At 45.3% G+C, this 27133-nt stretch overlaps 1 protein-coding gene across 1 annotated transcript in view; it reads left to right on the top strand.

Moving 5' to 3' along the window:
• The window catches only part of TRAPPC8 (trafficking protein particle complex subunit 8), a 124039-nt gene extending 97944 nt beyond the window's left edge, over positions 1-26095 (top strand). Inside the window, exons 26-29 of the mRNA XM_037892698.2 lie at positions 475-576; positions 20183-20328; positions 23927-24016; positions 25542-26095. Coding sequence (XP_037748626.1) covers positions 475-576; positions 20183-20328; positions 23927-24016; positions 25542-25776 — 573 coding nt within the window. The 3' untranslated portion in view covers positions 25777-26095. The remainder of the gene's footprint in view (positions 1-474; positions 577-20182; positions 20329-23926; positions 24017-25541) is intronic.
• Positions 26096-27133: the final 1038 nt, after the last annotated feature.

Below are 27133 nucleotides of genomic sequence, written 5' to 3' on the forward strand. Positions count from 1 at the left end.
TTGAAATAATTCTAAAAATACACCACAATGCTAGAATGGAGCAAAACTGATTTAAATAAGTGTATCTACAATGTATCCTAAGATTTTACGTCGTTCACCAGAGATTTTGTTTAAAGTGAATTTTATTGTTAATTATTTTTGTGAAATACACTGCATACCCACTCTTCACAGTTCCTTGAATTAGAAACATTAAGGCAACACAGAGGACTGTTCTAGATGGGATTTATTAATTAGCTCCTTAGCTTTCTACTGCAAAGTAATTGCACTTTATTGGAAGATGAAGTGGTTCCTTTATTCATAATTTTGTAAATCTGTTGGTAAAGATTATGGTGTACTTTGAAATATTTCTAAATAAAAGGTGGTATAAATGCAAGGTCATTATCACTTCTAAAGTTTGTATTATAAAAGAGAATAACACTTTTGAGGTTTGCAGCAAATTAAGAAATACTAAATGTCTGTTATCTTTGTATTTAGGCGTATGTTGTGGAAGACAACAAGCAGCTTATTTTAGAAGGCCAGCATCATATTCTTCTTCACACAGTAGGGAAGGAGGCTTTTTCCTTTCCTCAAAAGCAGGTAATCCTAATACTTTTTTGTATTAAAAGCTGCTTGCTTTACAAAAGCCTTTACAAAGTGTTTGGTATGTTTCCAAAATGTGTGTATCTAAATAAGTTAATGAAATTACCTTGTAAGGGCTTCTGTAGTAGTAATTTTGTAAAGCTCTTGTAAGTATACATCTTGTAAGTTAAAAGGAATCTGCTAATTTTAGACTAATTTCAGCAACATACTTTCAAGTCTTAACTGACACAACTATAAAAACAAAACTTTCAGTGGAAAAGTTAAATACATCTAAGGTCTTAGAGCAGTTGTTAACCTAGTTACCATTTTGGGCCACATATGCAGCTCTTGGTGTTATGCGGGCTACATCCACACTATATTATATACTACCTGTGTGGCCCTGAGAATGTTTACATGGACCACAGTGGTTTGCTGATTGGACCACAAGTGGCCCGCAGACCACAGGCTGAGAACTACCCTCTTAGAGGTTTTCTGCTGGTGCCGTGTAACGTACGAAATGTTGAAGGGGGTTAACGTGTAATATTGGCTAGGTGTTTTTAACATATAGAAGTGTAAGCAACAGAAGTGATTGTTTGACAAAGACATGAATAAAATTTTAATTTTAGATACTGTCGTATGGCATAGTTCCTAATTATACTTTTGATATAAGCACCGAGGATTCTCTAAATACCTGTTTACATACTAGATCTGAATAATGTCTTGGAAGTTTCAGAGTAACAGCCGTGTTACTTGTGGCTGTTGTGGACTTGTGGAGTACACTAACAACTTCCAAGATGAAAAGGAGTACTTGTGGCACCTTAGAGACTAACCACAAGTACTTGTGTTAGACTTGTGTTACTTGTGGCTGTTGTGGACTTGTGAAGTACACGAACAACTTCCAAGACGAAAAGGAGTACTTGTGGCACCTTAGAGACTAAGAGACTGTATTTGCAAAAAGAAAAGGAGTACTTGTGGTTAGTCTCTAAGGTGCCACAAGTACTCCTTTTCGTCTTGGAAGTTGTTAGTGTACTTCAGTGATCTGCTGATAATGGGAATGTCAAGTATATGGAAGAGTGTCGTTGAATGCGCAAGCTTTTTAAACATAATTAAACAAACATAGGATATTCAGACAAATCTATTAAGAGCTAAAGTTCAGTGTTTTAACACTTATTGGCTTTACTTAATTTTTAGTAGTGTTAATTACTGGACCTCAAAATGGTTAACTTAATTTCATGTTAAAGGAAAAAAGGCAGTAAGCCCATGACCCATGTAGATGAGATGTAACTGCATAATTGCCTTAAACAAATTACTTCCTTGAGTTTTTTTGCAGGACTAAAATCAAACTGGATGAAAAAAGTTCAGAGCTCTTAATACAATATTGTATTAAGAGGCAATAGAGAAGTTAGCATGTTAGTGTAAGAAAGGTACCTGGTAATATAATAGTAGGGAAACTTGGGTGAGTTCCCTCTGACACAAAAAAGACCCAATCAACTTGGGTTAAAATAAATAAATAAAATAAGTTGTTTCCAAATTAAGGACTTTGAGTTTTGATGCACTAAGGGATTTAATAAAAACGCTTGAATCTTTTTTATTCTGATGTATTCTGTGCACTAGTGTAGCTTTCCCTGTAAAACTTAGTAGAGTTATAAGAATTAATAGAATTATCAGAGGAAATAACTAGAGAAACTGACAAACTGAATTGAGAGATCGATCAATTACATTTTAAAATATCTGTTCTCACTGATATCACAAAAACAGCTATAGAAGAAAATGAATAATTTGGGTCTGCAATAAAGTGGTGACTATATGAGTATGTGTATGTGCAGCATTGGTAATTACAAGAATTAGTAGTGTACAAAACTGTATTAACTCAGTGTAATACTGAACACATGAATAGTCCAATATATTTGTGAATGTGAAGAAGAATTTAAAGCGAGTAATGTGCAAGGTAAAGGTAGGTGAGTCTCAGTAACTAAAAGTTAAGTAACACTATCCTGCCCATTTTTGTTTACATGTTACCTATCTTAATTTTGTTTTCCCCTAAATCTGTATTGTATGTATTTCCTGTGAGACCTTCTGCAAAAATGTATAGCAAACTTGACTATATTTATACTGTTAGCTTGCCAGGACAAGAACTAATTTTTTTTTCTAATTGCATCTGAAGGCAGATATGGTTATGTATTTAGATCCGTGGTTCCCAAACTTGTTCTGCCGCTTGTGCAGGGAAAGCCCCGGCCGGGCTGGGCTGGTTTGTTTAACTGCCGCGTCCACGGGTTTGGTGGATTACAGCTCCCAGTGGCTGGGGTTCGCTGCTCCAGGCTGAGGGACATACTGGCCGCTGCTTCCAGCAGCTCCCATTGGCCTGGAGCAGCGAACCGCAGCCAGTGGGAGCCGCGATGGGCCGAACCTGCAGACGCGGCAGGTAAACAAACCAGCCCAGCCCGGCAGGGGCTTTCCCTGCACAAGCGGCAGAACAAGTTTGGGAACCACTGGTCTAGATATTTACATAGCCCCTGTCAGTGCAGCATCTGAAGATGTAATGAATTTGTCCTCACAACCCCTCTATGGGATGTATTAACTCCATTTTATAGATGAGAAAACGAGGCATAGAGTAAGTGGCTTGCCTTGTGTCTCATAGCAAGTCTGTGACAGATGTGGAAGTTGAACCCAGGTCTCCCTAGGTTCCTGTCCAGTACCTCCCCTATAAGAGCATCTTTCCTCTGTGGTATCCAAATTCCATTTATGCTTAAGAGGAGCAGGCTTCCGAGTTCTTAACCATTTTGATACGAAATGGTTGTATTTTTGTCATTAGTGTCTGGTAACCGGTCAGTACTTTTAAAAAAGCTATTTATGTAAATATTTCACTATTTTATCTAAAATTGTACACATTATAAAGCCTTTTGTTCTTGTGTAATCCTCATACCATGAAACTGGCTTATGCAATGGATTTTGTGACTACTAAAAAAAGAAACCTCTGCCATGCTGAAAAGTAGCTTTGTTTTGAGAAATGGCTGAACCATTTTTACTGAAACTAACCCCCCAAAAATTCAGCCCTAAGCAGACATCTGGCATGGAAAACTGTCAAATTTAAGCTATTTTGACTTAAGTTAGCAACTGAAACCAATGGCTTACAAGTGTTGGGCAACCTTAACTATTGGCCTCACTGTCTGTAACTGAACAGAAGAGATTACAAGGTGGAATCATGCTGCTCAGGGAGAAATTATTCAGCCATTTTTTTTCAATTACCAAATGCCTCTAAACTGAGAACATATAATTGCCTTTCCAGCAGTTGCCAGCAGGAGATTATCATCCACAACTGACTGAACCATAGCAATTTTCAAGGAGACTGTAAAACCAAGATGCTGACAACATGGAGTCCATAATAATTCCAGCAGAACTCTTTAAAAAAAAAAAAAAACTTAGTGTAATCCTGGACCTAATCAAATTCCAGTATGAATAATTGCATATTACCAGACTGATTAAATTGCACTTGCAACATCAAATGGATACATTTCCTTCCCTAAACTTTTGGCCATGAAATTAGGAATTCTAAATCACTCTTTGCTATCCTAGCTAGCACAAGAGTAATAAAATCATATGCTTCAGAGCATAGCTTGTTCCCTGTGGAAATCAGAAAGATTTTTCCCCTTATATGTACAGTATTATACCACTGTCTATATATGCATTATGAGGAGATGGAGTTTTCACTTTCATGTTATACATTAGGTTTTGGTTACTGTTGGATGCGGAATATTGGACTAGATTGGTCAGCTATCTGTTTTGGCACATCTTAGTCTTAATATTTTGTTCTAATAAGTTATAAATAGAAATTATAACTGACAGTGCTGCTACATCCATGTGCTGTGCTCTGACGCATCTAATGTTGCTAAGCAACATTGCTTTTTAAAAACTTGATTCACGTGCAATAGTGTAGTAGTGTCTTTAATGAACAGACAGTTTGAATCTGTTTATCCCCTTGGCTTCCCCCCCCCAAGCCTACACATGAGAAACTGCTCTTGAGATAAAATTAGAATCAAAGAATGCCAAATGTAGCTTACTCCTTTGAGCAGCCCAAAAAAGAGACAGGGGTGGGGAAAAAAAGGAAACTAGGCCAGGTGTGACTGAGTTCTTTAAGAACTACGTGGTACAATACAGTTTCTAGCAATAATATGAAGCAGAAATTAGAAATAGGAATTTATGAATATAAACTGAGGATTGGGATTTATTTATAAAACGGAATCAATTCAAGCCAACTACTAATACAGCCGAACATTTGAATAGAGATGTTACAGTAAAAGCTGTCTGGCCTACAAAATTACAAGCTTTGGCAATAAACCTACCATTTAAATACATATACATATACGTATTGTGACAGGGTTGGGCCAGATGGCTACAGGAGAGTGATAGAAGGAAGATATATTAGTCCCAGGTTAAGTAGGTCCATTTTCCCTGGGTAAGGTAACAGGGAAGGTTTTTTTTGAAACAGAAAAGAAGTTTATTTGTATCAGTTACAGAAATTACAAAAAGATAAAGAAAAACTTAGCAACAAAACAACGCAATCAGAAGGTATAACACAACAGCTTTCAGGAGGGAGAGGTGTTCAGGTTAGCCCAGGCCCAGAGCGGGGGGGCTTCCTCGACACTCGTGGTCTTCCACCCTCCTGAGTTACCTGGTGGCCTAGAGCGGGGGGGCTTCCTCGACACTCGTGGTCTTCCACCCCCTCGAGTTACCTAGTGCCGCGCCCAGGGTCACCGACCCTCCCTCTCCTGAGAGTGCCCGACAAGATGGGCACGGCTGTGGGGTGGGTGGTTGGGAGGGAGGGGGGTACACCCATGTATTATGAGACCCCTCCTAGATGACAATAATGATGGTATTCACAGCAGCTAACGGCTGTGGCTGGCGTCTCTCGCTCTGTCCCTCAATCAGAGGGTCAGGCGGAGGGAACCGGACGGGGTCACCGAGCAGAGAACCCCGGACAGCGCCCACCGCTCCTCGAAGGTGTCAAGGGAGTCGGTGGACGCCGCCCAGAGGAACTCCGCCCGGATGCGTGAATGTACTGAGGATCGGAAAACGGCCCTACAATCGCAGGACGCCTCATGAGCCAACCTCCGCTCTCTGGTCTTATAAATGGCTGTTTTAGCCAAGGCTAGGAGGAGGTTAACCAGGAGATCCCGCGACTTGGTGGGGCCACGGATGGGGAGTGCATAGATGAAGAGGTGGGGAGAAAAATGAAGCCAAAAGCGCAATAGAAGATTTGTGAGGAGCCGAAAAAGGGGCTGCAATCTGGCACACTCTAAATAGACATGCGCCAGGGTTTCCCTCACACTACAGAAAGGACAAGTATCCGGGATGGAAGTAAACCGTGTCAAAAACACGCCCGTGCTCACAGCTCCGTGAAGGAGCCGCCAACTGATGTCCCCGACGGGCCTCGGGACCAGGGTGGAGTACAGGCTGGCCCATCGAGGTCGCTCACCCTCCAAAGGTGGTAGGAGATCTCGCCACTTTGTATCGGGGCGGGACACCAGGGTGCGGGCGTGAAGGGTATGAAGCGTGAGTGTATATAAATATTGCCGTGGTGCAACTTGAAAACCGACCGGTTGCAGTTCATGCAGCCGGCTTGCAGTGAAAGGATGAGGGGTGTGTTGGGATCGGCAGGGTAGGGGCCCGATGGAAAGGTCCGGCGGGCCTGGGGTAGAGGATGGGCGGGGTGCGCCCTCGCGCAAGGCTCGGCTAACATAAGCCCGAGCGGCGGGGGTCAAAGCGGCCTTCACCTCCTGAAGCACGCGCCGGGGGGTGCGAAGGCTGGAGAGCCCCATGCGTCGAGCGAGCGTCGGGGGATCCAGCCAGTCTCCCCGGTCGTAGTCCAGGAGGTCCCCGACCCTCGTAACTCCCGCCAGGACCAACCTCTGGCACACCGTGCGGGACTCCGCCGCCTGCACACGAAGTTGGGGGTTGTGTAGCAGGGGCTCCGTGAGGAGATCTGCCCCCACGATGGCCGCCACGGACCTGGTCGTTGAAAACAGTTTCCAGGTCCGGAGGAGGTCCTGGTAGAAATCCGGCAGCCCGGAGAGGTCTCGCGGAAAACCTCTCGGACAAAGATAAAAGAGCTGCCGGTCATATCGGAGCCCATGGAAGCGGCGTAGGAAGGCATGCGCCAATATGCTCCACGTCGAACTACCTGCACTATAAAGGAGCCTCTGCAGGGCCTGGAGGCGGAAAACACGGACCTGAGTGTACAGACACTTCAGGCCCTGCCCTCCTTCCTTCAGGGGCAAATGAAGAACTCCGACAGGGGCCCAGTGCAATCCTGACCAAAAGAACTCCAGAATCAATCTCCGGAGGTGGGACAGGAAACCCGGGGCCGGGGCTAGGGTGTTGAGCCGGTACCAGAGCGTGGACAGGACTAGTTGGTTAAGCACCAGTGCTCTCCCTCGAAGGGAGAGACATCGGAGTAGCCTCGTCCATTTCCTGATCCGCTCAATCACGCCGCCTTCCAAATTTTGCCAGTTCTCCGGCGGAGAAGGATGCGTGGCAGAAAGGTAAACGCCGAGATAGAGCAGAGGGCCGGCACTCCACCGGATGGTCTGAAGCGCGGGTGGGAGGGAGCTTACCTGCCGCCAGCCCCCCACCGCCAAGCCAGAGCTCTTGACCCAGTTGACTCGGGCGGAGGAGGCTGCTGAATAGATGGCTTGGCATGCCTCCACTCGCGCCAAGTCGCCCGGGTCCTGGACCACGAGGAGGACGTCATCGGCGTACGCCGACAGGACCAGCCGCAGCTCCGGCTCCCGCAGCACCAACCCCGTCAACCTCCTGCGGAGGAGACAGAGGAAAGGCTCGATCGCCAGAGCGTACAGCTGGCCTGAGAGGGGGCACCCCTGCCGCACCCCTCGCCCGAAGCTGACCGGTTCGGTCAGGGTCCAGTTGAGCCTAACCAAACACTCCGCGGAGGCGTACAGCACCCGGAGAAAACTCACAAACTGAGGTCCGAATCCAAACGCCCGCAGGGTGCTCAGGAGGTACCCATGATCTACTCTATCGAAAGCCTTCTCCTGATCGAGAGACAGGAGGGCGAACGACAGACCGTCTCTCCGCCCGAGTTCCAAAAGGTCTCGGACTAGAAAGAGGTTGTCAAAAATGCTGCGACCCGGGACAGTATAGGTCTGGTCTGGGTGAATCACGTCCGCCATCACGGACCCTAGCCGCAGCGAGATTGCTTTCGCTACGATTTTGTAATCCGTGCTAAGGAGTGAGAGGGGACGCCAGTTTCGTAAGTCGCGGAGGTCCCCCTTCTTCGGCAGCAAGGCGAGCACCGCTCGTCTGCACGAGAGAGGGAGGACCCCGCTCTGCAGGGACTCAGCCCAGACAGTGACTAGGTCTGGGCCAAGGATGTCCCAGAACGCACGGTAAAACTCCACGGTCAGCCCGTCCATGCCCGGAGATTTATTGGTGGGCATGCGACGGAGGGCTTCCGAGAACTCGGCCAGGGTGAGAGGCAGCTCTAGCCGGTCTCGGTCGCCCACGCTGACCGTGGGGAGTTCCTCCCAGAGCACCCCGCTAGCGCCAGGATCGGTCGGATCCGGGGAGAAAAGGTTTGCGTAGAAGTCACGGGCCCTCCCACACATCTCCTCCGGATCCGTGAGGGGGGTGCCGTCTTCCGCTAGAAGGCAAGTGACGTGTTTTTTGGCCCCCCTCGTTTTCTCCAGGGCGTAGAAGAAGCGGGAGCCGCGATCCATCTCCCGAAGGAGGCGGATGCGGGACCGGACAAAGGCACCCCGGGCCCGGTGGTCCTCGAGGGCTCGAAGTTCCTCCCGCTTCTCCCGGCACGCTCCGCAGAGGGACGGGTCCCCGGGGCTGGCGGCCAGGCGCCTCTCCAGCTCTAAGACCTCCCGTTCCAACTGCTCTATCGCCGCATTTCTCCGTCGGCTGGTGCCCCGAGTGTAGTTGCGGCAGAAGAGCTTGGCGCGGACCTTCCCTAAATCCCACCAGCGCCGCACCGAGGGAAAGGCACGCCACTGCTCCCGCCAGGCCAGCCAAAACTCCCGGAAGGACATCACAAAGCTTTCGTCCTCCAACAGGCTGTTGTTAAAATGCCAGTAAGCCGGCCCCGGTCCCTCTGCACGGAGGGAGACCGTGACGGTAACCAAATGATGGTCGGAAAAAGGGGCCGGCCGAATGGTGGAGGAGTGGGCCTGTGAAAGATGGAGACGGGATAGGTAAATACGGTCTAACCGAGAGCGGTGTGACCGATGGGCCTCCACCCGAACAAAGGTAAACGTGGAAGTATCATCTGGGTGATGGTCACGCCAGACGTCCACTAGGGAGTGATAATCGACTATGTCTCGGAGAATGGTCGCGGCGGCCGGGCTCGGCTCGGCCCCCGAGCGGTCCCGTTCCTCGAGGGTGGTGTTAAAGTCCCCTCCCAGGATCAGGCACTCGTGTGAATCTAGGGTGTCGAGAAATTCGGACACCTGCTGGTAGAATTGTGGCCGCTGTGAACTCACTTGCGGGGCATAGATATTAACAAGATTGACCACGAGCCCCTCCAGACGAACTCGGAGGTGCAACAAGTGGCCCGGCACGGCCTCAGTGACCCCTAGCACCTCGGGCCGCAGGGTGGGGGAGAACAGGGTCGCCACTCCAGCTTGCCAAGTCGTGCAGTGGCTGAAGTATACCCCGTCCCCCCACTCCAGCCGCCACCTATCCTCGGCGGTTGGGTCCGTGTGGGTCTCCTGCAGGAAAACCACAGAGTACCCCCCCTCCCGAAGGTAGGAGAGCACCTGGGACCTGCGGAGAGCCATCCTACAGCCCCTGGTGTTCAGGGTTACAATAAGGAGAGGTGTCATGCGGAGGGCTGGGGGGGTGGGGAGTTCTCATTGGTGGGGGTGCTCAAGGCCCCCGGCGGGTCGCGTAGCAACCCGTGTCCCATCCCGTAAGTAAGTAAATCTCTCCGGAAGCTGCGGGCCCGCTCGTAGGCCGCGGCACCGCCCTTCCCTTGCCCTCTGCCCTCCCTCATAAGGGCTCTCGCGGCCCGAAGGAGTCGATCAAAGTCCCCCCATTGCTGGAGAGCCAGCTGTGCCCTACCGCGGGCACCACGGCATCGTTCTAAGAACTCCCGTAGTGCATGCTGCAGCTCATGGGGGGGTGGGGTTACAATTCCCAGAGCAGTCCCTGGTGGGGCTCTTGATACAGCCTCGTGGTCCGCTAAGGCGGGTAGGCAGGGTGCGGACCGCCGACGGGGTGTCTGACAGGCTGGGGTTATTAACTCCATCTCATGCCTTGGGGTGGACGGGGATGGCAGGGGGAAAGGTGCAACTCCTGAGGAGTCGCAACTAGAAAACGTAAAGACTGCTCCCTGGGGGGAATCTGCAAAGGGCGGAAAAGAAATAACCCCAGGGGCGGCGGTAGCCTTGCAGGAGGAGGGAAACTGAACCGGAATAGGGGTGGGGCCAGGGGCAGAGGTAAGGCCCTGGGCTTCAGGAGGCGAGCAGCGGAAAGAAGGTGCCTCCCGAGCAGGGTCGGGGGTTAAGGGGCAAGGGAGGGGGCTCCGAGGAATGCTGGGTACTGGCTCCGGGGTGGTCGTGGCAGCCATGGCATCAGGTGGTAAACCACTTTCCGTGGGGTGCTCACCCGGAAAGGCAGTCAGGGGGAAAGAACATGGGGAAAGGGGGCCTGGGGTGAGATTGCCCAAATCGAGGCCGGCCGGCAGTAAATCATCCCCTCCCTGGGTGACCGGGGTCAAATCTAGGGCTTCAATCTCTGCATACACAGAGGAGAGGCCAACTCCCACCACCCCAGGGGCCTCTCCGCTAGGGCTCGCCTCAACGGTCACGTCGGGGTTCGTAGGGAGTTCAGGTGGTATCCGGTTAGAAGGGGCTTCCTCCGGGGCTTCGGAGGGGAGGGTCCCCCGCGGAGGGGGGATTCCACCCTCCAGTGCTGGTCTATCTTCACCTCCCGACACCAGCGAATGGATCTCACTCGTGGCCGAGGCGGGAGGCTCAAGGCCGGTACCTCCCTTCCTGGTCTTCCGGGGGGCTTCCGCGTCAGATGAATGCAGCGGAGCTCGAGCCCTCCGCTTGCCTCGCTTCCCCTGGACTACAGTCCAGCCCTCCATGGCGTCGTCCGGGGGTTGAGTAGCAGGGGACGGAGCGGGGCGCGGAGGCAGAGATTCAGGGGTTCGGGGGGGTAGCGGTGAGGCAGCATTAGGGGCGGGGGGTTCTCCTTGGGGCGAGCCCTCTCCTGCACCCGGCAAAAGCTTTGCCACACCCCCCTCCATAGGCTCTGCCGAGGTGGTTACAGCAAGAGTGGGACTCCCGCGGTCGCCCGGGCGTCGTTGGAGAGGTGCCTCTTGGGCCCGGACGGGGGCAGCGGTGGATCGGGTGGGAGGAGGGGTGGTTTCAGGTGCCGGGCGGCCAGGGGTGTCGGCAACAACGGGGCCGATATCCCGCCGGGTCTCGGGGGTCTCAGGTGCCCCTCCCCCCCGGGCCAAAGGGCAGTCCCTGCGGACATGCCCCGCCGAGCGGCAGAGGTAGCACCGGGCCTCTCCGGTGGAATAAAAGACCCTATAGCGGGCTCCCTGGTAGGGAACTAGGAAGGACCCCTCGAGCGCCTCTCCGTCACGCACCCCCGCCGGCAGTGAAATCTGCACTTGCCGGCGGAACGAAAGGACGTGACGGAGGGCGGGGTCCTTGCAGCCTAACGGGAGAGGGCTAATAGCAGAAACAAGCTTCCCCAGGGCAGAGAGAGCAGGTAACAGGGCAACGTTAGGTAAAAAGGGAGGAACGGAGGTGAGGACGAAGCGAACGCCCAGATCTTCTAGCGGTTCTAGGGGGAGAAACACCCCCCCCACCACTAGGCCCTTCTCCACCGCCTCCTGGGCGGCAGTCTCCGAAGCCAGAAAGAAAACGACCTTCCCATACATCTTGGAGGCCGCCACAATGGCCATGGGTCCTACCACTTTCGCCAACGCCTGCACGTATGCCTCCACGTGGGGCGAGGCGGGCACTAGGAGGCAACGGACACCGTGCTTCCTGGTCAGGGCGGGAAGAGGGCCCCGGTTGCTAGTGGTGGCAGCGGAGGCAGTGGGTGGGCGAGATGAGGAGGCGGCAGGTGAGGGGGGGCCTGTCGCCACCCGGGCATACGTCCTGGGGGCCGGGGGAGGGACGGTCGCAGTGCTGGTGGAGGGAACAGCTGGGAGGGGTGCCACGACCGATGACGAGGCCACAGTGGTGGGGGCGGCCTCTGCCATGGAGGGCCCAGCGGCATTAGCGGGGCCCTTCCCTTTTGGCCCGCTTCGATTTTTCCGTCTAACTGAGGGGGGGTTCCTAGAATCTAATGGGGCAAGAACCAGAGTAGCAGTAGTAATTGCCCCGGTGCCTCCCACTGCCGATGCCCCAGCAGGGGCGGTGGCAGGGGTTCTAACAATGGAGGCGGTGGGGAGATCTTGAGGGGTGGGCAGGGGAGTAGATGGGGGAGGGACAACCAATTTCGTTGGAGGGGCCTTGCGTCCCTCCTTCTCTGCCATTGTAAGCAGGGAGAGACAGGGAGACACTGGAAGGAGGAGGGGGGGCAAAAATCGGGGTCCGGTAGTAGGGGTAGGCTATGGGATAAACAATCCGGGGGGGAGGGGTGGAGGGAGGACGACCCACCACAATTGTCCAAAGAGTCTCGTTTGGTTGGTTGTTATGCCCGGTCCGAAAGGCAAAGTCCAAAGCAAACAGCTGGATCCGAAGGCAGATGGCAGATTGCCAGCAGGGACGAAGCGGCGGGGGCCGTGATAGTTGTAGTAGTGGTGGGGGGGGTTGGGGGCACCGATGGATCTGGGGGTAGCTCCCTGCTACACCCCTGTGCCGCCACCGACGCAGCTGAAACGCAGTCAACTCCCCCCCCTCCGAGGGTATAATTCAAAAGAAATCCCTCAGTCTTACGGCCTCTCTCCACGATGATTCATAGCTGCCCGGGCGAGTTCTCCGGCCTCTGGCGTCTGCTGCAGCTGTTGGCTCTGTCCCAAGGCTCTCGGCAGCTAGGAATGTTGTAATGATAAGGAAAAAATCCAGGCAAAAAACAAGACAGCTGGGTCTGGGGGCGTCCACTCCCCTCTCCGGACAGCGGGTCGACAGTCCTCCCCCCCTCCTCTGGGGATTTCAAATAAGCAAAAAGCAAAGTCCAGGAGCAGGCAGTGGGGGGGGTGCTGGCGGCCGGCCAGCCCACTGACGCAGCTCAGAAAAACGGGAAAAAACAAAACCAAAAAAACAAAGCGTCCGGCCCAAATGCGGGGGGGGAAACTAAGCGAAAGGAAAAGTGTGAAAAATCCGGGCCGGGGGGCTTTAGGAAAGAGAGGAAAGCAGATAGCTCAGGAGCGAGCGAGAAACGATTCCGTCTCCCGTAACAGGGAAGGTTCCAGAACAATCAGGAACTTTTTGGAAACAATTAAGGCAGACAGGCTGATTAGAACACCTGCAGCCAATCAAGAAGCTGCTAAAATCAATTAAAGCAGGCTAATCAGGGCACCTGGGTTTAAAAAGGAGCTCACTTCAATTTGTGGTGTGTGCGAGGAGCTGGGAGCAAGAGGCGCAAGAAGCTGAGATGAGAAGGCATACTACTGGAAGACTGAGAAGTACAAGCATTATCAGACATCAGGAGGAAGGTCCTGTGGTGAGAATAAAGGTGTTGGGAGGAGGCCATGGGGAAGTAGCCCAGGGAGTTGTAGCTGTCACGCAGCTGTTACAGGAGCCACTGTAGACAGCTGCAATCTACAGGGCCCTGGGCTGGAACCCGGAGTAGAGGGCGGGCCCAGGTTCCCCACAAATCCTCCATCCCCCCAACTCCCTACTTGATACCGGAGGAGTTGAACTGGACTGTGGGTTCCACCAGAGGGGAAGGTCTCTGGCCTGTTCCCAGACCCACTAGGTGGATCAGCAGAGACTGCGGGAAATTGTTCTTCTTCCTTTTCCCCATGCTGTCCAATGATGAAGCTAACTGAGTGAACGGCAGATTTGAGCCACAAAAGTGGCCAAACTGAGGGCTGCCGTGAACCTCTGAGGCGAGCAAATCCGCCAATAAGCGCAGGATCCACCAAGGCAGAGGAGGAACGAACACACACTCTCTCTCTCTCTCTCTGTGTATATGTATATATATTTTATATATTTTAAATATATAAAATAATTTAAAAAAGGATGTTCATGCTCTACTGTTGGCTTAGATATCCTAGTACTAAACCAGCTATGTCCATTAATATGTAAAATTTGTGGACAAAGGTCCATCTATGAAGGTACTCATTATAGGATAGGAATTACTGCAATTCAGTGAAAATTAGTTAGGTATTTGTAAGAACTTTCCTTGCCATATTTTCACTACAAAAAGATGAAATATTTTTCAATTCACCTCATTTAAATAATGCAGTCTTTTTTTGTGAAAGTGCAACTTACAAAAAAAAATCTACATTTCTAACATAACTGTACTCAAAACAGTGTAAAACTTTAGCACATACAAGTCCACTTAGTCCTACTTCTTGTTCAGCCAATTGCTAATACAAACAAATTTGTTTACATTTACGGGAGCTGTCCACTTCTTATTTACAATGTCACCTGAAAGTGAGAATAGGTGTTCACGTGGCACTTTTGTAGCTGGCATTGCAAGGTATATACGTGCCAGATATGCTCAACATTCGTACGCCCCTTCATGCTTTCGCCACCATTCCAGAAGACATGCTTCCATGCTGATGTCTGGTTCTGCATGATAACGATCCAAAGGTTTAGCGTTTCAAGCCTCTGCCATACACTTGAATACAGGTAGTATCTCAGACTGTGGCCTTGCCTAGGCTTGGGTTTAAAGATGTGGTTTTTAGCTCTCCACTAGGCTTTAATTCTGCCAGGTTGCACAAGTTAAAGGTAGTGTTCCTTATCTATAGTAAAAAGAAAATAAATTGGTTAGTCTCTAAGGTGCCACAAGTCCTCCTTTTCTTTTTGCGAATACAGACTAAGATGGCTGTTACTCTGAAACTTATCTATAGTAGACTCTTAAAATGTGCCAGCACGTGTTAGCTAACACATGCTAATATCACACCTTTAAATCCAAGTCTAGACCAGACCAAAGACTGGGTTGGACCAATTTCGTTTAGAGAAGGGAACCTTGGGGCAAAAACTGGTAGCTGTGAAGTGACTATTTGTAAGTTCTCAGAGGGAGGAGGTAGCTTGTGCCAGTGAAGCTTCATATATGGAATAGGAAATTGGAGGATAAAATTGGGTATCAATGGTTATTCAGGCTAAACATAGTTTATAAGAAAGTGGGATGTTACAAATAGATCAACACTTTTGGGTCACATCATGAGTTCTATGGAAAGAACACAGGAGATCTTCCCCCTCTAGTACCCATTTCGAGACAAATACTTTGAGGTTGCCACTTCTATATTGTGGGTATTAGTATACTTTTATTCCAGTGTTTATTAGAGGGTTCTTTTACAACATGATCACACCAGCAAAATGGGTTCCTCTGACTTCAGTTTTTAATAGTTTAAAAAAATGCGCTTTTCAGAGCCCAATCGCTCTCATAATCTTGCACTGAAGCCATACAGCTGAATTTGACACCCCAATCCTGTCTTTGTTTACTCTTCCAGCTAAATAATGTAAAAAGTATTAATTTTAAATTAGGTTTGAGCAAAGTATACAATGCAGTCTTGTATAACATCTTTCATGTAGCCTTCATTTCAAAATGATTAGGAATTGGTATGAATGGTACTTAAAGTTAACACAGGAGAGCAAAAAAGTAGGCAAAGGAGGGTGGGGAGGGAATAGCTTTAATCTGAGGTTTGAAACGAGAGCTCACTGATTCTAACTAGATTCTCCCGATATTTCCAATTTCTCCAGATCCCTTTATTTTTGTTCTCACTGGCACTTCACACCACTTAAAATCTGGGATTTTTCCATTTCTCTGTAGCTCTTGCTTCCTCTGTCCTTACTCAGTTGGTTCAAGAGCCTTCTCTTTGCAGCTCTTGCAGCCTTCCTATTTATCTCAATCTTTCAAACTCAGCTAAGAGCATGTATTTTTCTCCTTGGAACTGCATGAGACTTGTGTAAAATTATATTAAGTATTCTTTTTGCTAAATACATCAGTTAATTTTAAAACCAAGTATTTTTAACATTATCCGGAAAAGGTGTAAATAGCACATAGACATTGTCAAGTGACTGGGAGGAGTTGCCATTGAATCTGTGGACTTGAAGGTGCCCAACACCTCTTGAGATCACGTTCATTGTACAAAAACTTCAAACTGATTTAAATAGTTGAAGGTGAATGTGCTTTTAAAAAAGCTTTTACCTCCTTTTGGCACCCATCTTGTTGAAAAGCAGCACCTTTTGACACTTACTTGGGAGACCTTTACAAGTCTACCAAGTCTGCTTTAATACTGGCTTAACAATTTAAAGTTAGTTTGAACACACTAATTCTTAGACTTTGTATAAACCAATATTAATGCAGGATGGAGATTCTAGTGTGGTTGCAAAAAAAACATTCTAAAACCACGTTGAAGAAACCAGCATAAGGTACATGATCATTAGTAGTACAGGTGATGGTAAGCTCATTTGAAATACAAGCAACAGAGATCAAGTATTATGTAAAGATATTTGCTTTTTCTCATTTAAGTTAAAAATGTGTTATAACTAATTCAGTTAATTTATGAAGTTGAATGGTAACAATGTTTCCAATAAAAAGAAAAGGAGTACTTGTGGCACCTTAGAGACTAACAAATTTATTTGAGCATAAGCTTTTGTGAGCTACAGCTCACTTCATCGGATGCATTCAGTGGAAAATACAGTGGGGAGATTTATATACACAGAGAACATGAAACAATGGGTGTTACCATACACACTGTAAGGAGAGTGATCAGGTAAGGTGAGCTATTAGAAGCAGGAGAGCGGGGTGGGAGGGAGCCTTTTGTAGTGATGATCAAGGTGGGCCATTTCCAGCAGTTGACAAGAACGTCTGAGGAACAGCGGGGGGCAGGAATAAACATGGGGAAATAGTTTTACTTTGTGTAATGACCCATCCACTCCCAGTCCCTATTCAAGCCCAAATTAACGGTGTTAAGTTTGCAAATGACTCGTAGCTCTGCAGTTTCTCTTTGAAGTCTGTTTTTGAAGGTTTTTTTGTTGAAGGATGGCTACTTTTAAAATCTGTTATTCAATGTCCAGGGAGATTGAAGTGTTCTCCTACTGGCTTTTGTATGTTACCATTCTTGATGTCTGATTTGTGTCCATTTATTCTTTTACATAGAGACTGGCTGGTTTCGCCAATGTACAAGGCAGAGTGGCATTGCTGGCACATGATGGCATATAGCACATTAGTAGATGTGCAAGTGAATGAGCTCCTGATGGTGTGGCTGATGTGGTTCGGTCCTCTGATGGTGTCACTAGAGTAGATATGGGGACAGAGTAGGCAACGGAGTTTGTTACAGGGATTGGTTCCTGCGTTAGTGTTTCTGTGGTGTGGTGTGTAGTTGCTGGTGAGTATTTGCTTCAGGTTGGGGGGCTGTCTGTAAGCGAGGATTGGCCTGCCTCCCAAGATCTGTGAGAGTGAGGGAATGTTTTCTAGGATAGGTTGTAGATCACTGATGATGTGCTGGAGAGGTTTTAGCTGGGGGCTGTATGTGACGGCCAGTGGTGTTCTGTTATTTTCCTTGTTGGGCCTGTCCTGTAGTAGGTGACTTCTGGGTAGTCTTCTGGCTCTGTCAGTCTGTTTCCTCACTTCCCCAGTTTTAAGAATTCTTGATAAAGATCTTGTAGGTGTTTGTCTCTGTCTGAGGGATTGGAGCAAATGCAGTTGTATCTTCGGGCTTGGCAGTAGAAAATGGATTGTGTGATATGTCCTGCATGGAAGCTGGAGGCATGTAGGTAAGTATAGCAGTCAGTAGGTTTCCGGTATATGGTGGTGGTTGTGACCATCACTTATTTGCACTGTAGTGTCCAGGAAGTGGATCTCTTGTGTGGACTGGTCCAGGCAGAGGTTGATGGTGGGGTGGAAATTGTTGAAATCCAGGTGTCCTCCTTCCTGTGGGTCCATATGATGAAGATGTCATCAGTGTAGCGCAAGTAGAGGAGGGACACTAGGGGACGAGAGCTGAGGAAGCGTTGTTCTAAGTCAGCCATAAAAATGTTGGCATACTGTAGGGCCATGCGGGTACCCATAGCATTTTGTACCCATGTGCCAGTATATTTATGCCTGTATCTGTAATTTTCACTCCATGCATCTGAAGAAGTGGGGTTTTTTACCCACAAAAGCTTATGCCCAGATAAATCTGGTAGTCTTTAAGGTGCCATCGGTCTCCTTGTTATTGATATTAGTGGAATTCTATTTAAATTTGTTCCTGAGAACAGAGATCTCTTTTGCTTACAAGTTGACAATTGTATGGTTTATGCAGTGTTGTTGAAGCCTTGTTTGTCCCAAGATATATTAGAAAGACAAGGTGGGTGAGGTAATATCTTTTACAAGACCAACTTCTGTTAGTCCAATTAAAAGATATTACCTCATCCTCCTTGTCTTTCTAATTCTATGGTTTCTTATCTAGATTTTCTTAAACTCTCCAGGTTGCTTAAAAAGGAAACTCAGTGAGATGTTGTTAGTGGAGAGCCAGCACTCTGAGTGCTTGTGTTTTGAAAGCCTTTCCTCCCAAATATAGTAACTGTGGGTGGAGTCCAGACCCTATTGAAGTCAATGGGAGTTTTGCCATGACTTCAGCATAGCCAGTATTTCATCCTCTGGGTACAAAGAGGGTTGTCAAAGTGATGTCTTATTTAGGAACCAAAAGACTAGTCTTAAATTTGGGGTGTTAAATTGTCAATCTGTTGCCAGTCTTTCAGTACCAGTGTAATGTTGCTTTGAACTAAGGGTTTCAAACATGTTAACTAATCAAATAATGAAGTGTAATGATGCCAGACTTACTTTGTCTACCTGTTTTTCTGTAACTTATCCTATTGATTTTTGTCTGTCTGTTCAGATAAATTTTGATATTTGTTTTTTGTAGGGTTTTAAAAAAATACTCGGGAATTCTGATTGGGAGGACTTGGAACAGGTAACTGACTTTAGGGGGAAGAGCAATTTCTAGGGTGTTGATATATGCTATCCAAGATAATATTGAATATTCTCCAGTTAGATAAATCTTATAACCTTCCCTCCACACCCTACATGGAGTTGTATAGTCTCTAAATATAGCTAGTGTTACACATGGTGTCACCTTTCAGCAAGATGGATTCCATTTCAGCAGGACCAGAAATGCCAACTGAATTAAAAAGATAGTTTCCAACTATATTCCATTGTTAATAAGAATATTCTTCTTGCTTCTTGAGCATTTAGGTTGCTGGTCTGAGTGCAGCAAATTACAGTTTTGGTTTAAAGGGCATAATCTTAAATTTTTTTCAAGCATATGCTGTCATCTAATGGCCTATGCCTAGTATGACCAGACCTGGGGATGCTACTATAATGCTAATTAATTATTATTAATTATTTATTATAATTAATTATTAAAATTTCCTGGGTGAAATTCTAACACCATTGTAGTCAGTGGCAAAGTTTCCATTGACTTCAGTGTGGGCCAGGATTTTCCCTGCTGTCTTTTATTGACTCAGGTCACAATCTCAATGTGTTTCTCAGTGTTTTTTGTCTTCAGTATTTTAAGAAATTATTGTCATAGAAGTTGTTGACACACGCGTAGCAATAGACTAAGAATACTGTGAACTGTTTCTTAGTGAAGTGCAGAAATGGGATTAATCAATCAACTCCTTGTACTTAGCAGCTGCTGGCATGTTGATTACTGGGGATGCATTTTATGTCACTAATTATTGACTCTGCATCAACGGTTCATAAGTGAATGAGGAAAGCTAACCCCTCATCAGTAACTTTGATTGGAGCAGATAACAGACTGGATGGTGTTGGACAAGTACCGTATCATCTAGATTCTGAACCAGATGCAGCCAGGGTGATGCACTGAAGTTACACCTTTCAATATCATCTAACCCCCTCGATCCTGGAGGTTGATATCCCCCAAGGGGGAGAGTACTCCACCACCTCCCTTCCCTTGGGCTTTCCTCTGTCTGGAGGGGAAGGTAGCTTTCATTTCTGGAGGAGCTTCCTAGGTTCCAGCTTCAGAGATGTACTGTATTACCACATGTTCCCTTCCCACCCAATGCCACCCACTTTTGGAGCTTTTCTGGATACCTGTAGTTCTAGTGGCAACCTCCCCTTGGGTTTGTGAAAACCCAGGATTAACTTGGTGCACTGTCTAAACGTTGTTCCATTTTTATCTTACCAGTAATACATATTTGCAGAACTCTTAACACATTGGTTTAAAAAAGCAGTTTTGGGAGAAGGAAATTTAATAGTCTGCCTGTGATATAGCAGCCCAGTCGTAAGAATTGCACCACTTCCTCACCTAAAACAGTAAGACACATTAATTTCCTTAATTGCCTCCCATAAACATTGGGACACAATAGTGAAATCTATTGGAAGCTACAGTTGTTAGGAGAAAATAGTACCTTCAAGTTAACATCTGTCTGGTTAATCCCTTGTTGTACAGTGTGTTGTGTTAGTGTATTTATAAGAGTATTTTAAATGAAGTTGTCTGAATATTTGTGTGTTCTAGGAATCACCAGAAATGGTTTTCTTAAAGTTTTTTCGACCAGAAAGCTCTTCACTACCCACAAGACCAACACCAGACCAGCTTTCTAACCTTATCAAGACTAGTCTTCATTATCCAGAGTCCTTTAATCACTCATTTCATCAAAAAAGGTTTGATTAATATGACGTTTTAAAATATTTCCAGATTCCTTTAGGAAACTATTTTTTTCTGTTTCTTTAATAAAAATCCTCTTTAGATCGTGCTCTGAGGAAGGATGAAATAAAGGGATAAAATAAAATTGCCATGAACAAGGAAAAATTCAACACAAACACAAGCTATAAAGCAAAAAAATGATTTTTTTGTAAATGTATTGGTAAAATTGCAACACAATAGTATTTTCTAGCAGTTGACGATTGGACACATGAAATGAAAATGAAGTACTATAGATCAGTGGTTCTCAAAGCCAGTCCGCCGCTTGTTCAGGGAAAGCCTCTGGAGCGCTGGACCGGTTTGTTTACCTGCCGCGTCCGCAGGTTCAGCCTATCGCGGCTCCCACCGGCCGTGGTTTGCTGCTCCAGGCCAATGGGGGCTGTGGGAAGTGGTGTGGGCCAAGGGACGTACTGGCCGCCCTTCCCGCAGCCCCCACTGGCCTGGAGCAGCAAACCGCGGCCAGTGGGAGCCGCGATCGGCCGAACCTGCGGACGCGGCAGGTAAACAAACCGGTACGGCGCGTCGGGCTTTCCCTGAACAAGCGGCAGATCAGCTTTGAGAACCACTGCTATAAATAAGAGTAGTCAATTACTTTTTATCAAGATCCAGATTTCTTGGTCAAGGTTTAGTCAAAGTCCAGATGCCAGAGAAAATAATAAAAAAAAAATAAGAAAATTAAAAGGTTTCGGGGTCCATTCAAATGCATCTGGTCATCCGAATTTGGCCTGTGGTTTGCCAGTTGACTACCCCTTGCTTTATATAATTTCACTTTAAAAATAAATAGGAATATTAAGTTAGATAACTCATTAAGTAGCTAATGAAAGTAATGATGAAGAAATCTATAATATCTTTGTCTTCACAGCCTGAGAAAATCACAGCATAAACAGTGATTAAGAAGTGGGTTGAAAGTGAACGCTATATATGCTGCAAAATGACATTATTTGAATGAACAGATAAAAGAACTTGCTCTAGTTATTAATTTTTAGTTACTATGTCTGTAGCATATCCAAATGTTCTAAATGTTAACATGAGTTGGATATAAAGTATGGCAGGAAAAGGATGTTTAACATGGCTGAAATTGGAAACTTAGTGTAGTACCAATGAACTAAAGCACTTGTAGAAAATATTTTTCATTTTGATAATTGTGTTCCTGTAGCTTCTATTTTGTGGTTATGCGCTTCTTATTGTATTGCCAGTCTTGTCAATTTTTTGGTAAGCATTAAACTAAAATAAAGGGAACTAGTTTAGGTTTCAAATTTAGATTGTTTTGGAATTTTATTTACAAAACTTGATATTAATGATTTAATTGTTAGCAAAAAGATGTTTTTGTTTTGTTTTTAGAATGTATACATTTCCTTGTCGTGCTTTGGCAACTTAACTATTACATTCTTATGCTAGTACAATAGATATTGAAGTGAAACTAACTAACAAGTGGAATGACGTACAAAAATGACTGTTTTAATGATGAGAGCCTGCACTTATTCAAATAGGGGTCTAATTCTGGTCACATTCCAATTTGGGTTATGTGCTTACTACCTAAATTTCCCCTGCAGAGGTCAGTTCTTGAAGGCATTCTTTACTTCCAGTCTTAAAGTGTTCACTGGTAAGCAATCCTATTGATGCATTTCAGTGATGAAGTGATACCGCTAGTTCATGGCCCACAAACTGTGGGGCGCACCCCCCTAGCAGGGTGCAGAAGAACGTTTGGGGGTGCGGCGGGACCCGGGCCAGTTGCCATAGTGGGGGGTGGGGCGGGAGCTGCCACCGAATCCCGCTCCTCCCCCAACTCTTCTCCAGCCCTGTCCCTAGTTGTAATCTCTGCCCCGCCCCAGCCCCCTACCGTGGCCTGGCTGTGGCTTTGCTCCAGGCCCCATCCCCGGCCAAAGCTCCATTCCTGACCCAACCCCAGCCCTGGCCCCTGTCAAGGTTCCTTCCCCACTCTGAACTCTAGGGTACAGATGTGGGGACCTGCATGAAAACCCCCTAAGCTTATTTTTACCAGCATAGGTTAAAACTTCCCCAAGGTACAACCTATTTTACCTTTTGCCCTTGGACATTATTGCTGCGACCACCAAGCGTCTAACAAATATAACCGGGAAAGAGCCCGCTTGGAAACGTCTTCCCCCCCCCCCCCCCCAAATCTTCCCCAAACCCTACACCCCCTTTTTGGGGAAGGCTTGATAAAAATCCTCACCAATTTGCATAGGTGAACACAGACCCAAACCCTTGGATCTTAAGAACAACGAAAAAGCAATCAGGTTCTTAGAAGAAGAATTTTAATTGAAGAAAAAGTAAAAGAATCACCTCTGTAAAGTCAGGATGGTAAATATCGTACAGGGTAATCAGATTCAAAACATAGAGAATCCCTCTAGGCAAAACCTTAAGTTACAAAAAGACACACAAATAGGAATATACATTCCATTCAGCACAACTTATTTTATCAGCCATTTAAAGGAATCAGAATCTAACGCATATCGAGCTAGAGTACTTACTAAGTTCTAAGACTCCATTCCTTTTCTGTTCCTGGCAAAAAACAACACACAGACAGAGAGAGCCTTTGTTCCCCCCCCGCCCCCGCCCCCCCCAACCTCCAGCTTTGAAAGTATCTTGTCCCCTCATTGGTCATTTTGGTCAGGTGCCAGCGAGGTTATCCTAGCTTCTTAACCCTTTACAGGTGAAAGGGTTTTTCCTCTGGCCAGGAGGGATTTGAAAGGTGTTTACCCTTCCCTTTATATTTATGACAGCCCCCTTACCCTTCCTGGGAAGCAGACCAGAGAAAGCGGGGGCGCGACCCTGAAAAATTTGTGTATAAAGGTGCTGCGGGATCCTTCTGGAAGGAGTGTTCTGTATAAAAGCATTAGTGTTAATAAGTGTATTCAGGTAGAATTCTTCAGGATACTAAATACAAAGCAATACCTAAATTTAAAAAAAACAACCTGCAATAAGTTGGACTCGAATGTCCATACTTCTCCAGCTAGAGTTGAGCACTGTTCACCTGCCCTGGCTAAAATGCCTGTATTTCTTCAGGCAACTAAAGCAAATAGTTTAAATAGCCCTTTTAGTCAACAGTATGCAGAAGGGGATAGAAATATATGGAGAGAAAGTGTAAAGATATTATTGCAGCAAGTCAAAATTTAGACCAGCATGTTGGGCCAAATGTTCTTCACATTCCAAAATTTGTTATTAATGCACCTTGCTTTACATGATCTTTTTATAGAAAGCTTGCAAAAATCAAGCTACGCTATGAAGTATTGCATTACCAGATCTCATTTAGACAAACTGAGGAGATAATTTTTTTTCTCTGAGGTCATAGGCATAAATATACTGCAGTGAATTTTCTTTTTCAGAAGTAAAAATGGTTATCTGACAGCCTGCAAGAGCTGATATTAGACTGTAATAATGTCATACAAAATACCACTATGTATTTTAATGTTTACATGATTGAGTAATTAAGAACATAAGAATTCTTTTAAAATAGATTTGTTACATTTTGTAATCCTCAGGACTGACCAGTAATATGTATAAATCTTGCATCGTAAAACAAATTTTCTCTTGCAGCCTTTGTTTAGTACCTGTCACTCTTCTACTTTCCAATTGTTCTGAGGCTGATGTTGATGTAATAATTGACTTGCGGCATAAAACAACAAGGTAATAAACTTCTAAATGTTAAATTACAACAAATGTTTATTGTGAATATAGGTCACAGTGCTACTAAGATCTCTTAATCCGATTTTATTTACATCATTTTATCAAGTGTGTATTAAATGTATCAAATATTTAGGATAGGACTTTCATCCTCACTGTGTTCCCATTGATGTCAATGGGAGTTTTTCGTCATCTCAATAAGAACGTAATTAAGTCAATGTGAGTATTTTTCAAAAACCCATGTCCATTTGGAAGTAAAACAGAAATGGATTGTATTGCCAAGAGGGCTGGGAGCAGTGACTGGATTATAAAGAAAGGTGCGACAACAATATTTTATGTTTTTGCTGTTTAAATCTCCTTGTTTTGGGGAAATGTTTCCTACAATGAAGATATCAGCAAAATGAGAGGAACATCAACACACATGTTGTTTTCATTAAAAATTAATTTTGTTTAAGACAATTTCTCAACTGTAACAAAAGAGTTAACTTTTAAAATGCTAAAATATAGTTATTTTCATCTAAAATTCTTCTAAAATGGTGTACAGTAAGAGTGCATTGTTTTGAAAATGTGTAGATAATTGCTATGTTTGTTAGAATTACTGTGTAGAAATTCATATTGTAGGATAAGCAATACAAAATTTGACAAATTACTTCTCATCCTAACAAAAATTATAACTTCTTTAACAGCACTTATCACAAGTTCTTAGTTTGTATCCACTGCTGCACATGACTATAGTTTTTACTTGGAAATATAGCCATCCATCTGAGTTAGAAACATTTAAAAACAAATAATGAGATTTTTAAAATAGAAGTTGCATAGAAAGAGGCAAAAGTCAGATGCCTCTGATGCACTACCTATAGTAGAGCTGGTTGAATTCTGTGTATAATTTCTTCTCTTGGAATATTTTATTCCACAATCTATGTAAGTGGTTGAATACCAAAAAATATTCTAAGTGCCTGATTGTCATCAAACTTGACTTAGTGTAATTAAATAGCTGAATAGTATTCTCAGCAATTGTCCCAATTAGGCGTTCTGAAAAGTTTCCCAGAGACAGATTTTGAAGGGCAATAATTGAGACAGATTTAGCAAAACTCAGTGTAATCAGAATGCATTTGCCCAGTGCCAAGGGGTTGCCCCGTGTATTTAACCAGATGGGTATGAAACTCCATGTGCCAGGCTTCTAATACAAATGTTGACAGATAGAAGAGTGTAAGGACAGTAATCCACCAGGAAATCCCAATTGAACAATTTTGTAAATAACTCATTTATATATTAGTTCATAGAATTAATGGAGAGCTGAGCACTAGTCAGCTCATCTAGTCACTTTTTTCAAAAACATCGGACAGCCAAAACACCAGAGATACAGTGCATTTGCATACCAGTTAATACAGGAAACATATTACACAGTGAAGTAAAATTTTTTGTAGGACAGTCATTTCGAATGTGTGCGTGTTTGGTAGACATAAGCATAAGAGGTTCAGAAGTAGATATCTGATTTTTTTATTTCCCCCTCCCCCCTCTCTTTCAGTCCAGAAGCACTAGAAATCCATGGTTCTTTCACGTGGCTTGGACAAACACAGTACAAACTTCAGCTTAAAAACCAGGAGGTCTGTAGCTTGCAGTTGAAAGCTTGCTTTGTTCGTACAGGAGTCTATAATCTTGGAACTCACAGAGTATTTGCCAAGTTAGCAGACCAGGTTACTTTGTTTGAAACAAGTCAGCAGAACTCCATGCCAGCACTGATCATCATCAATAACATTTGACCAATTACCGGAAAGATCATACTAAAAACCAAAAGAATCTGATTTTTCTTATTCTGCGGATTGACATTTATTCCAGTTTTGGAATGTGTTACCCCAACATCTAACTTACAAAAGATCGTGTAGGAGACAATAGCAAAATATTCAGACTACTTGCCAATTTGTTTCTTAATGCAAAGTACGTTGGACAGAAAATGCATATATCCTTTTTAATGTCTCTTGCATCTCTGGTAATTTATACTCATAACACTGAACTAAAATACTCCTTATAAAACTGTTTGAATTTACTTGTGAATCCCAGGCCCTGTCCAAATAATAATAATAATAAAAAAAGCAGCTTGACTGCTGTTACAACTTCCAGCATGATGTTTTAAATATATTTTGTGGCTATATTAAAAGACATTTCAGAAGACAACCCTTGTTGTCTCTTTTCCTGACTAAAGCCATTATTAATCAGAAATGCCAACCTTACTGTGAAGTTTGATAGGTTGTTAAATGCAATTTATACTGGGTCTTTTTTGGTTTGGGTTTTTTTTCCCGCTTTTCAGTTTTTAAAATTAGTTTGGGGCTTTGTTATTGTGTCCTCATGTTCTAATAGCCAGTGATCCTTATGGCTTACACACAACTTCACCGAAGATGTTCTGAAAATAATTTTGAAACCAGTATGAGTGTTTTCTCATTCATCTCAGTACAGAATGCACTATTTCACAACCATGAAATTGTCGTTTAAATTGTCATTCACTTTATTATGTAACTATAACAACTGAGTTGATCTGTTTTAAAAAAAAATCTACTCAAGTTAATTAAGCTTTTCAAGAAATGTATTATATTTATAACAAATGTACTGTAAATAGAATAAAACATACACCATATTCACTGTATAGACTTCTGTTGCATATTTTTTTCTCGCATCTTATCTACAGCAGTAGCCTGTCAACAAAGATTGTCTTAATTAGAAGCTGTACGCTAGTGTAAATAGCAGTGGCGCAACGCATCCACACTAGACGTGCTGGTTTAGGTGCAGTTCCAGCCCATGTACACATACAGCATTCTAGTCAAAAGCTGCAGTTGCTGTTTGTCAGAAGGCAATCCCGCTTGGAGTGTCCTCTTGCAGCAGGCCACGGTACAGACATGCACCTACCTTTGTTTCCTCTTCTGTTTTACCGTGAAAGGATCAGTCTCTATTTTCCATACAAAGTTTCATCTCTGGGCATAATTTGTTTCCCTAAAATCCTTGTAGTAAAACCATTCTCAGCAAACCTACAGTAAATGTGAAGGTGTATAGAAATCTTCTGCCCCTCTCTCCGGGGACGTCATTCAGAGGCACCCACCTTGGAGTTCACCAGCACTCGGTTCCCAG

Source organism: Chelonia mydas, chromosome 2 (genome assembly GCF_015237465.2).
Source record: "Chelonia mydas isolate rCheMyd1 chromosome 2, rCheMyd1.pri.v2, whole genome shotgun sequence".
NCBI classification, from domain to species: domain Eukaryota; kingdom Metazoa; phylum Chordata; order Testudines; family Cheloniidae; genus Chelonia; species Chelonia mydas.